The sequence below is a fragment of the Mastigoproctus giganteus genome, chromosome 1, assembly GCF_048544385.1.
Source record: "Mastigoproctus giganteus isolate SK-2022 chromosome 1, ASM4854438v1, whole genome shotgun sequence".
Taxonomy (NCBI): domain Eukaryota; kingdom Metazoa; phylum Arthropoda; class Arachnida; order Uropygi; family Thelyphonidae; genus Mastigoproctus; species Mastigoproctus giganteus.
In genome coordinates this window covers 61,641,690-61,656,478 of record NC_143575.1, presented here as the reverse complement: position 1 = coordinate 61,656,478, position 14,789 = coordinate 61,641,690, and the positions used below count along the sequence as shown (strand labels likewise).

General features: G+C 39.0%; 1 protein-coding gene across 1 annotated transcript in view; it reads right to left on the bottom strand.

The window, feature by feature from the left end:
- Positions 1 to 3,693: 3,693 nt before the first annotated feature.
- The window catches only part of LOC150090845 (homeobox protein Hox-B1-like), a 41,818-nt gene continuing 30,722 nt past the window's right edge, over positions 3,694 to 14,789 (bottom strand). The window contains exon 2 of the mRNA XM_090380304.1: positions 3,694 to 4,437. Within this exon, the coding sequence (XP_090236430.1) occupies positions 4,046 to 4,437 (392 nt within the window). The 3' untranslated portion in view covers positions 3,694 to 4,045. The remainder of the gene's footprint in view (positions 4,438 to 14,789) is intronic.

Here is a 14,789-nt window from a genome sequence, read left to right as displayed (position 1 = left end):
CGTTTTATGCTCACTGCTTGCCAAATCAACGTTAGTGACTGAGTTTCTTAATTCAGGAAGTGACGTTATTTGCGTTACGTCCGTCTCGCATTTTCTTTACCATTCGGTTTTACTTTAGTCCGAAAATTTTAGTAGGTGCTGCCAAAGATGTTTCCACATCAAAAACTGAAATTGATGCAAATAAATAATTATAATACGTTTCAGTTCATCGCATAATGTCTGTACCATGGTCAACTGTTGTTGGCAAACAAAACCTTGCACCATTTATTTATCTTTTCAGGCAGGGATCTTTCGAAATTGCCCTTCATTGAGGCAGATACCGATCCACTCCAAAATCTTGTACCATTTATTTACACACGATAAACAATAAATACATGTTAAACTATATAACGAATGCTTCACCTTCTTTGCTATAGTAACCAAAGCCAATTTTGTCATCCCCGATCTATATGGGTGTATAGAACAACTTTGGATGAGGCGATTTAAAAATGTAGTTCGTCAAATTTCGAAATCATAAAATAAATTTGAGATTTGACTACATAAAAGCCAAATAAAAAATTATTATTTTGGTATGTTCAAATTTATGGAAATTAGAATTTTCTCTTCCTATTTTATAGTCAATAGGATTTTTATACTGCCTAATAAACGCAAGAGTCTTGTTAAAGCTCACACAAACACACTTTGCGTTTACCACTAGTTGCCTAGGTATTGCACTACTTTTAAACCAATTTCATCGCCATAATTTTCCCTAATTATTTAAAAGATGAGACTGCTGTGTGAGCACGTTTCGGGAATTACTGTTTCCTCATCGGGTAATAAGTGATAAAGTAGGAGTAAACTTCGAAATTAAAAATAACTAACGCTATTTTGGTCTTTAAGTTAATTGTGATAAGGCCAAGTTCGTCTACTGTGAGAATTAAAACCATTGCATTTACCGGGCAGTTTAAATCCTGTGGGCCAAAAACAGAGGGCCCAATAAGTCTCGCTTTTCGTATTTTGCAGCAAGAATAGAATGAACCGAACACGTTAAAAATCTTTGTTTAGAACGCCAACATAAATACCAAAAAAACGTGAAACAAAAGTTTTTCTCCGCAAATAATCAAATCGAGTGGCTTTTGACCTCGCCGATAACAGCATTGTCGTGTTGAGAAACACTCATTAAAAACAACAAACCTTCCTATTCGTCTTATTTCATTTTATGTCATTGCCAAGAACCCTATGTAAGGAGTAACAGATCTATCTGTTGTGCTTCCCCTTTCTCCCTCGTCTCCCTATACCATGGGGGTCCGCGTTATCAAAGCGAGTGGATCACCCTCTGCTACGGTTGCTCGGGAAGAAGAAGGTCGACATTTGAGGGCCACTTCTGCGAACCGAAGACGGAGATAAATGATAGCGAAAGACGACCATAGAAGTAGACGGATCAACGCCGAACAGAAACGAGACAGCCAGAAAAGACTGCCGAAACGGTACAGACAGGGAACGGAGGGGAGGGGGAAGAATAAAAAAAAAAAGGGGAAAAAAGTCACCCGGCTATGATTAATGGCTGCTTGTGTCTTGGTCGCTACCTGGGCAAAGACTGTGGTCTTATGATGTATAGCGATCTCCTTTCACTACAGCCTAATGGTGGTAAACAACGCTCGTTTCAAACGTAGGTCTCGCGCTGCCTGTACACGCATTCGGCACAACAGCGTTGCAACGGCCATAAATTTTCTTTCTCTGACACCGGACACGGGCCTCCAATTTGCTGGCCCAACAACATCGGTTGCCTCGAGTGGAGTCATTGAGGCTCGCAATTATTTAGGCCTCGGTGCGGTTAGCCGGGTTCGAGAGACTGCGAGAGGCTTACTGTGGCTCACATTCGGCCCTGTCCTGGATGAAGGATAGCCTCTTTTGCGCCGGCGAAGGTAGATTATACCGACACAGTTGTTGCTACACTTTTCCAACACTGGAGGTTTTGTCGGGGAAAATACAGAAAACTCTAATGACCCCCCTCAAGACTTCCAGCGACGGGGCAAGTTATAATTTGGCGTTGAGATGTAGGCAAGAAGGAGTAGGGATGCGTTCGTTTGACGGATGCACCGAAGGATGGAACTCCTGACAAGGTCCTCGGAGGACACACGAATAGATGGCAATTACGGGACTTAGGCTCGGGAAGCGACGCGCCGCCATCTAATGACGAGGTCTGGGAAAGTAAAAATGCGGAGAAATTAATCATCCTTTGACAGTGCTCTAATCACGTCTAGCTAAACTCTTGACGGAAATAATATCCCGTCGCTGACGCGGACGCCTGTTTACCGTAGACTCGGGAAGCAGCCATTGGTCATAGGAGAGGAGGTAGGGAACGAGCCCTGTCACACACACCCAGGAGGGTGAAAGAAATGGTGGAGGGGAGGGAGGAGGACGTTGAGAACCGATTTTTCGGTTAAAAGTCCTTCTGTAAAATCCGAAACATGTTTTCCGAATCGGAGGCGAAATTAGAGAGCGAACAGGTCACGACGGGGTTCGAGGAAAAGCTTCCCGGAGTAGCCGCAAACACTCCAGTCTGTCAAATATGTTAATCGTGTCAGCGAAGCAAACTCCAGAGTGGCAAGGAGCTTAGTTAATTATCTCGTTCATGTAGTGGACTAGGTGAGTGGGAGGCTAAATGGTGCGTCCAACCTATCAGCATGGCTTAAAGATTTTTCCCGAATCCATTACTTGTTGTTTGGACGCTCACAAGATCGTTAAACACTTCTCTGAAGTACTGAGATCTCGCATCACAGTCTGAGAAGAGTAGAAAGAGGAGGATGGCAAAAAAAAAAACTAAGAAAAAGAAGGGGAAAAAAAAGCACCCTCGCGTGAGAAACTGTTAGTGTAATTACACATGAAGAGTTGAGGCAATTTGGTGTCTGGACGTCTAGAGGTAAAAAAGAAGAAAAAAAAAGTGGTGGCTATGAGCTGTTCTGCACTTGTAGAAGCATCGGCAAACACGAGTAAAAAGAGACTTTATTCACCGAGCAACAAGGCTTCATTTTTATAATTTGGCTTTCTTCTGTATCCATGGTAACCTCATTGTTGGATGCTGGCACAAAATGTATCTTTAACAAAACAGCGATTCATTGGGAAGCCAGGGAGGTTTTTGAGGGAAATTTCTAAGAGAAAGTGTCCCCCCCTCTCGCTAATGTTGGTAGGGGTTAAGTATTTGCACGTGATCATTAATCAATTTCCGGTTATTAGACTTTTCCTATAAAATCCACTTTGGTCTTCGAAATCTTGCTCATCAGTGGACATTTTACGCATGCGCATAAAAGTAATATATTTTCTGTCAAAAAACATTAGTGATCCTTTTTATATTGGTGATAATTAGTATATAAAGAGACAGACACAGCTAATGCAGATGATGATATATTTTTTTTTATTGTTCTGATGAGGCCGGCAGCGGATTTGAGGTATATGTGTGAGTGGTGACAGGCATAGCTCTCATTTTGCACAGGTAATTGTATACAAAAATACATATAGAATGGGTAATGCAACAGGGGTTTATGATATAAACATTCTCTTTAAGAAATTACCTCGTTTAAACTCCTTTAATATTTATTTTCTCTTCAACGTCGATATTTGTTTTATTTCGAATCATCAAAGTCTTATGAAACCAGCGCTAGCTGTACAGTTCTTTGCAAACACAAAAGCACTAACACGCCCTTAGGGGGGGGAATTCTTCATGGGGAAGGGAGGGAGTGTAAAAATACAGTTCTCAATTAGAAAATAAGTTAAATTGAAATCAGAACACAAACATCAATCTGCAAACTAAACTCTTAGGGAGAGGAGGAGGTGGTGGTGGGGTTGGGGACAAACGGAAAATTATTTACAGGAACAAAAAAGCAAACAAACTATACATAATTCGGATTTTTTTTAGGACTTTGGCATTCCTACAAGGACACTGTACCTCCGTCTTGTAGACAGACGGACCACATTCGCTGTAAGCGGAGATCACATCCGTTTCCAGCAGCGGAACAACCAGCGTGGAGGTCGTACGGGCCCGAACACAGACAGAGTAAAAAAACCCTCACTGGTTGGAGTCTTTAGACGACAGAGGGATGGTCCCAGGTGACGGAGGAACCGCGGGGTTGGCTGCACCGCTGCTGCCGACACCGGTGGGACTGTTCTCCTTGGCAGCCGGTTCTGATGGTATCAATCCTTCTTTCATTCGCTTTTTCTGCTTCATTCGTCTGTTCTGGAACCAGATTTTGACTTGTGTCTCGTTGAGCTGTAATGCGGTCGCTATTTCTATCCGTCTCGCCCTGGTCAAGTACTTGTTGAAGTGAAATTCCTTCTCCAATTCTGTCAGCTGTTTGGTCGTGAAGTTGGTCCGCCCCGAACCTGCTCCACCTCCTCCGCCGTTAGCCGTCAGACCGGCACCACTACCGCCACCACTAAACCCATAGTCCGTCTTGTTCACTGCAGACACCAGGGAGGAAATACAAAGAGAGAATATTTAGAATCATATTTGCAATATTGCACTTTAGTAATTAAATACATATTTTCAAAAAAGAATGTTTGAAAATTTGATTATCAAAATTACTTTTTTTGATTAAAATAAAATTGCAAAAGTCCTCTTGCATCCACAATAGGCATTACTTTTACATCATGCACTTCCAAATCATTATTTCCAAAGTCCAAAACACCTAATATCAAAAACCTTTTGCATCCAAATATAGGCATTGCTTTGACAGCATGAACTTCCTAATCATAGATCATTTTACTGTATCATTATATTAATTTATTAATAGGTGTAATTGCTAATTTAGAGCGTATTTTTTAATTTTTAAGAAACAGAATATTCTTTTTCAAAAATTTACGTTATTTTATAAATTAATAGCAATATTTAAAGTAAAATAAATTCTAAACATATTTATTAATAGTTATGGATGCATATTGGAATCATTGAGCAGCATTTTGATACACGTGATCACGATAAACGTTCATTACATTGGATTGAATATTATGACCAGTGTTTGAAAGGTCAATGTTTTTTGCATATATTAAAGTTTTTTTATGTCTGTAGAGAAAAATGTACTGGTATTTCAGTGTGAGCAAAGAGGCCTAATGAAGAACCTTGAGGGACACCCGCAGTAAAAGTACTATGGCGGCTAATCTCTTCTGTGAATATAAGAGAAAGTCTATTACGTACATAGTTTTGAGAGTTCGTTTATTGGTGGAGGTTGAATTGCATGCGAGTATAATTTGAATATTAAGTAAAAAGTCATTGTGGAATAAAATGTTAGAGGCCGGAATTTGACTTGAAAATCCAGATTTCTCTCCCTATCTGTTCATTAACGTGCAGAATTCGCTGACCAAAAAGTTTTACTCTCTTTACATTTTGACGTTGCACAAAAACTGTAAAGAAAGCGGTAAGCGTATACAGCACTCCATTAGGTACAATGTCACGAAACCAAAACCTACCGGCAAGGTGACGTTGAGTTCACTCTTATTGATGCTATATATATGTACATGCGGAGCTTTCTTTAAGTTTTTGAGCCATTCCAAGTTGATTGCTCAATGTACTGCAAAATTGGTTCCTCTGTAAAAAGTGCCTCAATATATGGAAGCGCATCTGCTATAAGAAAAGTTGATAACAAGCGAGAGCATTGGGTGAGGTACAGCAAATGATCCTCCTTCATTAGAATACCATTAAAAATTAACGTACTGTGCTCTGATGATAAAGGCTGTGTTCATACCTACCAGTGTCACGTGCTGTATTGCATGACCGCCCAGCATTGCTACAATATTTGTCAGTAGAATATGTAATCTTGTTTGTTGTTGGCCTTTTAACGCTGATCTACTCAATCAATTAAGTAACTGGTTGTGTATTCCAGTCCGAATATTACCTCATGGATTTTGCACAACGTGCTTTAAAGATTTCAACAGCATTCCATTAGATTATTTGAATATGGTCAAATTCATATCTACAATCCCACGAAAGCTCTAACTTCAGAAACTGCAGACTGCTGACAGCTATATGAAGCCTGATATAAGCTTTTAACCCTAAATTAACTATGTTGCATCCACATAATTTGAATGCTTTTGATCTATTAAAAATTAGTCCCACCTGGTTTTATCTAAAGATGAAACTAACTCCATTTGGCCATTCTTAAGATGAATTGTCTTGCACACGTCGTTTCATTCAAATTTCATGTGGACCCAAATAGTGCACACTTTATTAATTCTTCGTTTGTTTACCTACTGCCATATTTATTATATTTTGATTTGATTAGATCCTTGAATCTGAACTAATCTAAAAAGTAATATATTGAATCCTCCTAAAATGTGAAAGAAGATAATTCAAAATATTCTCCAACAAATGGATATAAAATGTAATTATTCATTACATGGGGCATACATGTCACGTGAGATACGTTCAATGCGTTAGGCCAATGTTTTTTTAACCTTCTAATGACCCCCTTTTTTGAGTTGGACAAAATCCGTGATCTTTCACCCCTACCCCTTAAGGATCATAAGAATCTTAGTTCTGCTTTTAAAACGCTGTTTTTAAATGGATCCAGTGATGAATACATTGGCCATTGAGAACCACTGTTGACAATACACAGGACCAATAACACAACGTTGTCAGAAAAGTTTTATTCTACGTTAGGATTGTCCACAACGTTATCCTGGTATAAAAACTGTTCTATTGAATTCGTTGTAGACTAAAAGAGAGAGAGAGAGAGAGAGAGAGAGAGAGAGAGAGAGTCTAGTACGCACAGACCAATGTCTGCGTCTATATCATATAAAGAGGCACAAGCGAGCAGTCTGTTAATAGACGGATGTCTCAAGATTGATGGCCAGCGATTAAGACCAGGAATATTGACAGGAAACAATACTGCTGGAAGATATTGCAGCCGTCAAGATCTCTGGGATCCAGATGTGTTTATTAGTTCGACAATTGTTAGTTGTCCATCTTTACATTTTTTTTTTCCCTCAAACACTAGACCTCTACTCATCCCATTGTCTGCCCGTCGCTGAGAGGTTCTCTAAGATGGAGAAACACCCCACACTCCTCAGGACAAATCTTCGTGGGAAGACGCAGTACCATAATCGCGTCCTAGAACACCACCGGGGAATTATGAGATGAATATTGGATGTGTTGTTAAAAATTTGTTCACGGAGCTTTTTATCCAGCATCGGTGACGTGTCAGGAATAAGACGAATAATGGGGGAAGGAAAGGGGGTTGCACGAGAGAGTAACACTGTCCACAACTGTTTCTCGAATGGCCACACCCAGGTCATAATGGTGCAGTTGCGCCCAGCTACCAACGACAACGTATAATTTGTACGTCCAAGCCTGCCATGCCGTGAGGTTGAGAACTTACAGCTTTATGAATTATTTATAAATTATTTCCTACATTTCGCGCACTCGGTGGCAACAGGAACAACAGCAAGAGACAATGACCAACCACCACCTGAATGGAAATTGTGGCTCCACTTGAATTAATCTCTTTTTGAGAAAGCTCGAATAGTTGCCTACGAAAGAGTGTACAACACCTTCGAAGTAGGCTGCGCTATCCTAGCAGACACGTATGTCCCTAAACACTACATTAATGTCATTCTGAGGGCATTTTGAAACCCTTGAGAGTGTTGAAACTCCGTGCAGTACAAAGGCGAGTTTGATTCTAAAATTTAATGCGCAAATTGGTTTCAGAAGTATTTTTCGTTTAAAAATACTCGATTTCGGTTTGTAGTCCTAAAAAAACCGTAATTACAGACCCCCAGCGATCATGTGACATACCCCTAGAAGGCATTTTGGGCTACCTGGAATCTCTTGTTCATTTTGTTATCAATATACAATCATCAGTTTGTAGTGTGGGTAGCGAAGGAAGTTTCATTTATCTGCCTAAAATATCATTTTGTCCAGACAGACAAGATATAAATGAGTGATAGTGGAAGCAGTATGGAATTAATGGTGAAGAAAGTACTAAAAGAATGGATAGCGTAATGGTCAAATGCGTTTAATAGAGATATTTTGCTTTAAATGAGAACTGCGCGAATACGATGGGAAACGTTCTATGGTGGATCTGTGTGTTGTAGTGTATGTGATATCACAGCAATGTCCTTCTGGCCCGTATGAATAAACAGAACATTACTTAGATGCAACAGCAACCTCATCCTGGTTAAAACAGTATGCATTGCCGAAGAATATAGAATTTGGACAAACACTGGAATGTTAAAATGAAAACAAACATTACGATATTAAAAGCAAAAGAGACAGAAGGAAAGAGAAAATATTGTACCTGTCAAATGACGTAATGGAGTTTTAATGTACGAGCAGGTCTTTGTGGACAAAGAGAAGAATAGTCAAAATACGAGCTTGCCACCGGTGTTTACCTTGGACATTTTAAGTTAGTCTCTCCGAGGAATAGACACTGGAGTCCTTTTTTTTCATCCTAGTGCGTTCAATGTTTATTAGTGGGTGTCCTTGGGGTTTTGTGACACTGTGATAATACCCAAGGGTAATATAGCGGTCGCTGCTATAGTGTTATCGATAATAAACCGAATCACGCACTCAGATCATCAGTTGATCATCGCTCTTTGAACTGAAGATATCTTCAGTTCACGGTATGGATTGATTATCATTGTTTCTGCACGTCTGTAGTGGGTCTTTCATCCCCGAATCCAGTTCTCTCTTCTGACGCTGCTTCTTTTATGAAGGAACAATTCATTTTCCATTTACTGTATCTTGGAGTTGATGGCCAACTGGATAGGTAAAATTTAACGAGAATATGAACACTGGGAAGAGAACTTTTGTTTTAGTACAACGTGGTAAAACGGTTACTCCGCAAATATTGTCTTGTTTTTCCTCTTTTTTTCCCCATAGTAATTCCAAAAAAGACAATCTTAAAATCTGTATTGGGCTCAAAGATCTGCTGGACGTAATTTTAAGAAAAATACATATCGCGGAAGATTTTTCTCCCAAGGATGAAAAAAAAACTTCTTTGAGTCAGTTTGGAGTTTGATCATGAATGAATCGCGATTGGTAGCCACACCTGTTCTAACTGGTTTTGAAACACAACAGCAAAGGTTAAAAATCTCATAAGAAATACGTAGTTTAGAAATATTATCATTGAATGAAATCATTAAGCAGAAAATACCAGTCTGTTGCATTATAATGAGGTCGTCCACCTTTAAAGGATTATACAACCATTTCTCTATAAATTGCGCTTAACTTTTATCGCAAAAGATGTTAGTGAGGAAACTCAATGCTCGTGGAATTATTTGTAGAAGAGACATGAAGCAGACACGGAACGTTTGTGTGATAGGGAGTGAAAGTTGTGTATAAAAGAGAGGGGAGTTATTGATTTTTCCTGACTGATCTCTGTTGAACAGTGTCTGAGGTTTGGGAAGCATCTTATCAGATGTGAGAAAAGTATATTGTGACAGGGCGGTTTAGAATTTGACAGGGTTAACTGTTATTCGGGAGGAAAAAACCTAGTTTATTAAATAGTAAGAAAGAAGTAGGCTGATATGTTCTCGCTAAATAGGTTACAGCTTTAGGTTATTCCAAATAAAAACAAAATCTCACCTTGTCAAAAAAAAACCCAACAAAAACGTGGATAAAATCGAAGATAAACAGTTAAAAACAATTCCTATTTGAACGAAATTACGCCGAACTGTGATTATTGCTACCGAAATGGAAAAATGAAGTCTGAAAGTCGAAATTTAAAGATTTTATTAGAGAATATTCTTGAAGTTTTGGTTTTTGTGCAGTGCCAAGTTATTCACCATCATTACGTGAACATCAGACAGAAAATTTGGCCATCCAGTTGAAGAAAAATAAAAATTGAACTACTCCAGTTTTCTCTCTAAACTTTTCCGTGGAATTTGTTGAAGGATGTCATAACCCAAGTGATCCCCTGGTGATCAACATGAATCGAATTTGTGCTAATCCATATTAATTGAGAAATAGTTTGATTATTTAAAAGTTGTAGAATGAGAGATCTCTCTTAGGAATGGGCCTGATATGAATGACAAACCAACCAACCAGCCAACAAAAAATACACCAGTAGAATGATATATAAAAGTGTTAAAAAAATCGAATTAAATTTGAATTACAACGTTTAACACCGAAGTATCACCAGGACATGGAGACTTTCTGGTATTAAGATTGTTAAACAATTTTCTTTCTGGCGAAAAACTAAAAGAACATAGTATTTGTCTTTGAGCAACTTTGCAAGGATTCTGCCTATACGCAAAAGAGAACCTCATGGGGAGATAACAACGCATGGCTACCATTCAGCAAAGCAGTTTCTTTTCTTGGACTTTTCAAAATTCAGTTTGGATTTACGAGTACATGGCAACTATTGCGAACTTCAGTGCTGGCAGAAAATGAAGCCGGGTATTTATTTTGAAAGACCTCGCTATAAGCTGCTTTTCCTTCTGTACAAATGAACAAAGAACTCTGCTTTTCATCCCTCACCTGTAACTTGAAAATACTACATACTGACATCTCAGATTATTAAATCCTTCATTTAAACCTCGGTTTTCCAACAAATATACAAAATCCGTTTGAGCGAAATTAGGAATAAAAATTTTTCTACCAACAATGTATTGAAATGGGTATTTTCCGATACTAATCTAATCAATATCCAACCCATAGATTGTATGGAAATCAACCTTTGTGGTGCTGTTGGAATGCCATAAAACGAGGTTGTGAGCATGGTCATGAGAAAAGGGACCAACACAATGTGAAGTACTTAAAAGACAGCTAGAATTAATTGCGTACTTTGAATGGTTGTTGGTCTTGAAAAGATCACGACTTAAATGAGTGGTTGTGAGTATTCTAGGGAGTAAATGAACAAGTTGAGATCTACTGCCAGATCCCGACATGTCCAAGATCCCGAGCAATCCTTCTTTTTGATTCCAAGCACATTTCGAGAGGTCACACTCAGGAAATACTTAGAGTACAAACTATCCGTGACATTTCCACCTCTTGCTGTTAACATTCCAGAACGCGTAAGTGCAGCCTTCACTTCTCGTAATTTGCATATTATGTACATCATTGTGCACGCTGAACAACGGAGAAATTTGTGGATTTTTTTCTCTTGGGTATTTGCTTCCAGAGTGGCGCACCAGTTCCCGAGGTTATATTTCTTTCTTCCACAGAATTGTGGCACAGTCATAAGCTAAGTGGAATATGTGAAAACAGCAATTAAGATTTCTTCCTAGTTTTTGGTTCTATTGGCCAAGGCCGAGCTTATTCAGAAAGAACAACTTCTTGTAGGTTATCCTTCAGATTCTGCCTGTGTTACTTGCTTTTTTTTCTTTCGTTTTCCTGTTGATCTGCCTTGCATCAGGGTCAGTGCTGCTAAACGGCAATTAAATGGTTGCCTAATTTGCTACTGAAGGATTTAGATACTGGTGGGATGTCAGCTAATTTCGAAACGTCTCTGGGAACGAAGTTGTTGAATTACTTAACAGTTTTGCAATCATGTGAAGATTGTTTGATTCTGTCGTTTTACTGTAATTAGCCAGTCTAAACTGGACACTAACAATATGAAAAGGAGTGTGTTCACAGGTGAAATTTCAAGTACAGAAATGGCTTTTTGTCTTTTTGTGGGACCCCTTTTTATGGTAGACAGTTTGCGTCGCATCCACAGCACCCTTCCCCTTTTGCACTGCCCTGGGTTCTGCATTAATAAATTCAATGAATGTGTATTCAGAATTCAATTCTGGATGTAAAGTTCGCAAGTTGCTGATGAAAGGAAAACTGAGGGTCTGTCTGAATAGATAGAAGTCATGACAAGAAGAAAAATCGTTTGGTAGAAAGATCAGGAAACATTGCGAAGGGACTTGCAGGAATTTCGCCGAAAAGACTATGGTGCTGACTCATGGGATCAGGGCACTGATGGGAAACATACTAAGGTTACAAACTGCACATTCTGAAGCTTAGAAAGACAATCAAAATGAATGCGCTAAGCTTTAATAAAGGTTCGAAATCTAGATCGTGTGCTCTTGTTGGGAAGAATGTCTCATTGTAGCCTCTTTGGCTGAAATCACAATTAAGATAAAAATCAAACTCACTTTATTGTGTAAACAACTATACAAGAAAGTGTTCCGTTTACTTTGCCTCAAGATGTCCGATATTATTATTGCCTCTAGGAGCAAAAGACGCCGCAAGGGCAGTCATCATCAATCTGTACCATCAGTTCTGTTCTTTGGTAGGAGACAACTACGTAGGTTTATTCATATAGGGCTGACACTTTAAAAATACAACTCAGAAAAATTTTACTATCGGGGAGGAATCAGTTTCTCACTCCACAACCAGAGTTCAAAGGTGCTAGTGATGGGACCATATGTAATTAAATTTTGCAATGTCCTTTATGTGTATAAGGTCTGAGTTCGAATCTCGTCAATGACACGAGGAATTTTTATGGATCTTTTTCACAACTTGGCTGAGTTAGTCGGTCTCAAGAGAAGGTAGCATGGGTTTTTCGTCCAGCAAATCGACCACAGAACAACATGCAATTTAGAGCCAGTTTTCTACAGGGGTTGTTAACTCGGGTAGAACAGGACTGTAAAGATAGCGAGAACAATCTTGGGATACTTGACCACCTCTTGGCCCTCGTTAAGGCTTTCGAACAATTATCCCAGATCCAAATAAAACTACTGCACTTGTATATTGCGTGAAAGGGAAATAGGAAGCATTATGTGGAATCCCAATTTCAGTATGCATATAGTTAAGGAAGATTCCTTAAGTACTGTATATGAAAAGAGTTCAATTTATTATTGTAATGTTGTCTTAAAAATGCGATTTCATACACTTAATACAATAACCTCCTCAGTTAAAAGTTACCATGTTAGGTGCAGGAATTGTATTTTTGGGACACGCTAGTATACATTGATAAACCGAGATTTTTGATCACTAGCTGAGTTGCAGATTAATCAATATTCAGCTCACACGCTGAATCTGGAGAGAATATTTGAACAGTATAAAGAAACGCGACTTTAATACAACGGGAAGAATTGAAACAAAAACTACAAGATCAAGGAGTTCGTATTAGATGAATCTTGAAGCAAAGAGGCACACTAGTTCTCAGTGGAACATAATTCTTACTTTTGACAATCCAAACCACCAACAGTGAAAAAAGCAGTTACCTTAATTGCCGTGTTAGAGTTTTATTCCAAATGTCTTACGCCTAGTGCCAGAAGTTTGGGCACCCAGTCCGCAGATGCACAACTGCTTGTGTCACGTGTGGATCCAGTGCAAGGCCCATAAAAGAACACGACCCTAATTCCATAAAATAGTGATGCACCTTCCCACGACAGCCGAGGAAAATCCCACAGACTGCTGCGTCCAGCTTTCTGATCAATCCAGTCCTGGTTTCCAATAGAGGGTAATTACCACTGTATATTTAAATCCATCGGGGAGAAAATTACCGTACCCGTTTTCTGTGTAAAGAAATAAACTGCTCCATCATCTCTAAATATCCAGCAAGGTTCTTGATCTTAGTAAGAGGAGGGGGGGGGGTGATCGCCATACGATGAAGGGTGAATATTTTTTAACTTCTAGAAACTGCTTTTTCATCCGACGAACAGGCAAACCAACCAAAGAATAAACTCAATTTACAGATCTATAATATCCTGATGACCTCAATCAGTATATTATATATCTGTAACTCATCTTGAGTTTCGCGACAGACAACTTTCCAATGGTAGCACATGTATATTGGTGTTGTAACCGAGTAGTCAAACTCCAGAGTACAGTACTAGGCGCATTTGAGTTTACCGTAGTTAAATATCTGCTGTACAAGGCGAATAGTGAAAGCTATTTTAGTATTTTTAAGCTGGAGAAAATATCGTTCTGTCCATGAAAATTACAATCCAATAACTGGATCTTTTACTATTAAATGGCCCGATAATACACTGATAAACAAAAGTTAAGGTACAGTACAGTTTACACACTTCGGAAATCGAACGAAATTGTGCACGCTGAGGGAGTGATGGAAATGTGGGCGGTTTAACAGAGAACCTGTTTATTCTGTGGCACGACCACTAAGTCAGAGGAAGGGTACAACACTATTTTATCCATTATGCCACTGGTTCAACTGTGTTTTATCATCTCAGTATAACTCGGGATGGTAAATCTCATTATTTATCAGTATAATTCATTGATAAATAATATCAGTGATATTCAGACTTTTGGGAACCACTATACGAGAGATTCATATAAAAGTACTTCTTGGACGTAGAAGCAACAACATGGATGGAAATTATACCTCTTTAAGCCTGGTTGCCCTCAAGGGACCATAATACATTGCTCTACAAATTTCAGTATTTGAAAGGTTAGTGAGGCCATTGAAGGAAGCAAATATAAATGTGTGACCTACAAGTTAGTGACCTCTGTAGTTGGAAGATCAAATCCATCAAGGTGGGACATACGTGCGCAACGGTTTTGAGATAAATCTTTCGTTTTCCTATCTCAAGAGTACCAGCACTATCGCCAAGTCAAATCAATTCGTCCCAGTATTATGAAACAGAAACGAGTTCTGCACTTTACAGCTGGAAAGAATAATCTTTGAGAAGTCCTGGGTCTGGGTTAAAACTACTTGATAGAATGCTGTACTAGTTTCTTAGATAGGATAGTCCGCTGGCTTGACTCCTTGACACAGCGCATAAGATACAAGCCTGTGCAGATCGTATGTAATATAACCTCAGAATGTAAATTAGGATTTTGATGGGAAAATTCTTGGTTGTTTTCTACTCGGGGAGGTTTGAGGTTATAGTTGAGGATGCATATCAGAGCCAGGGACGGGATT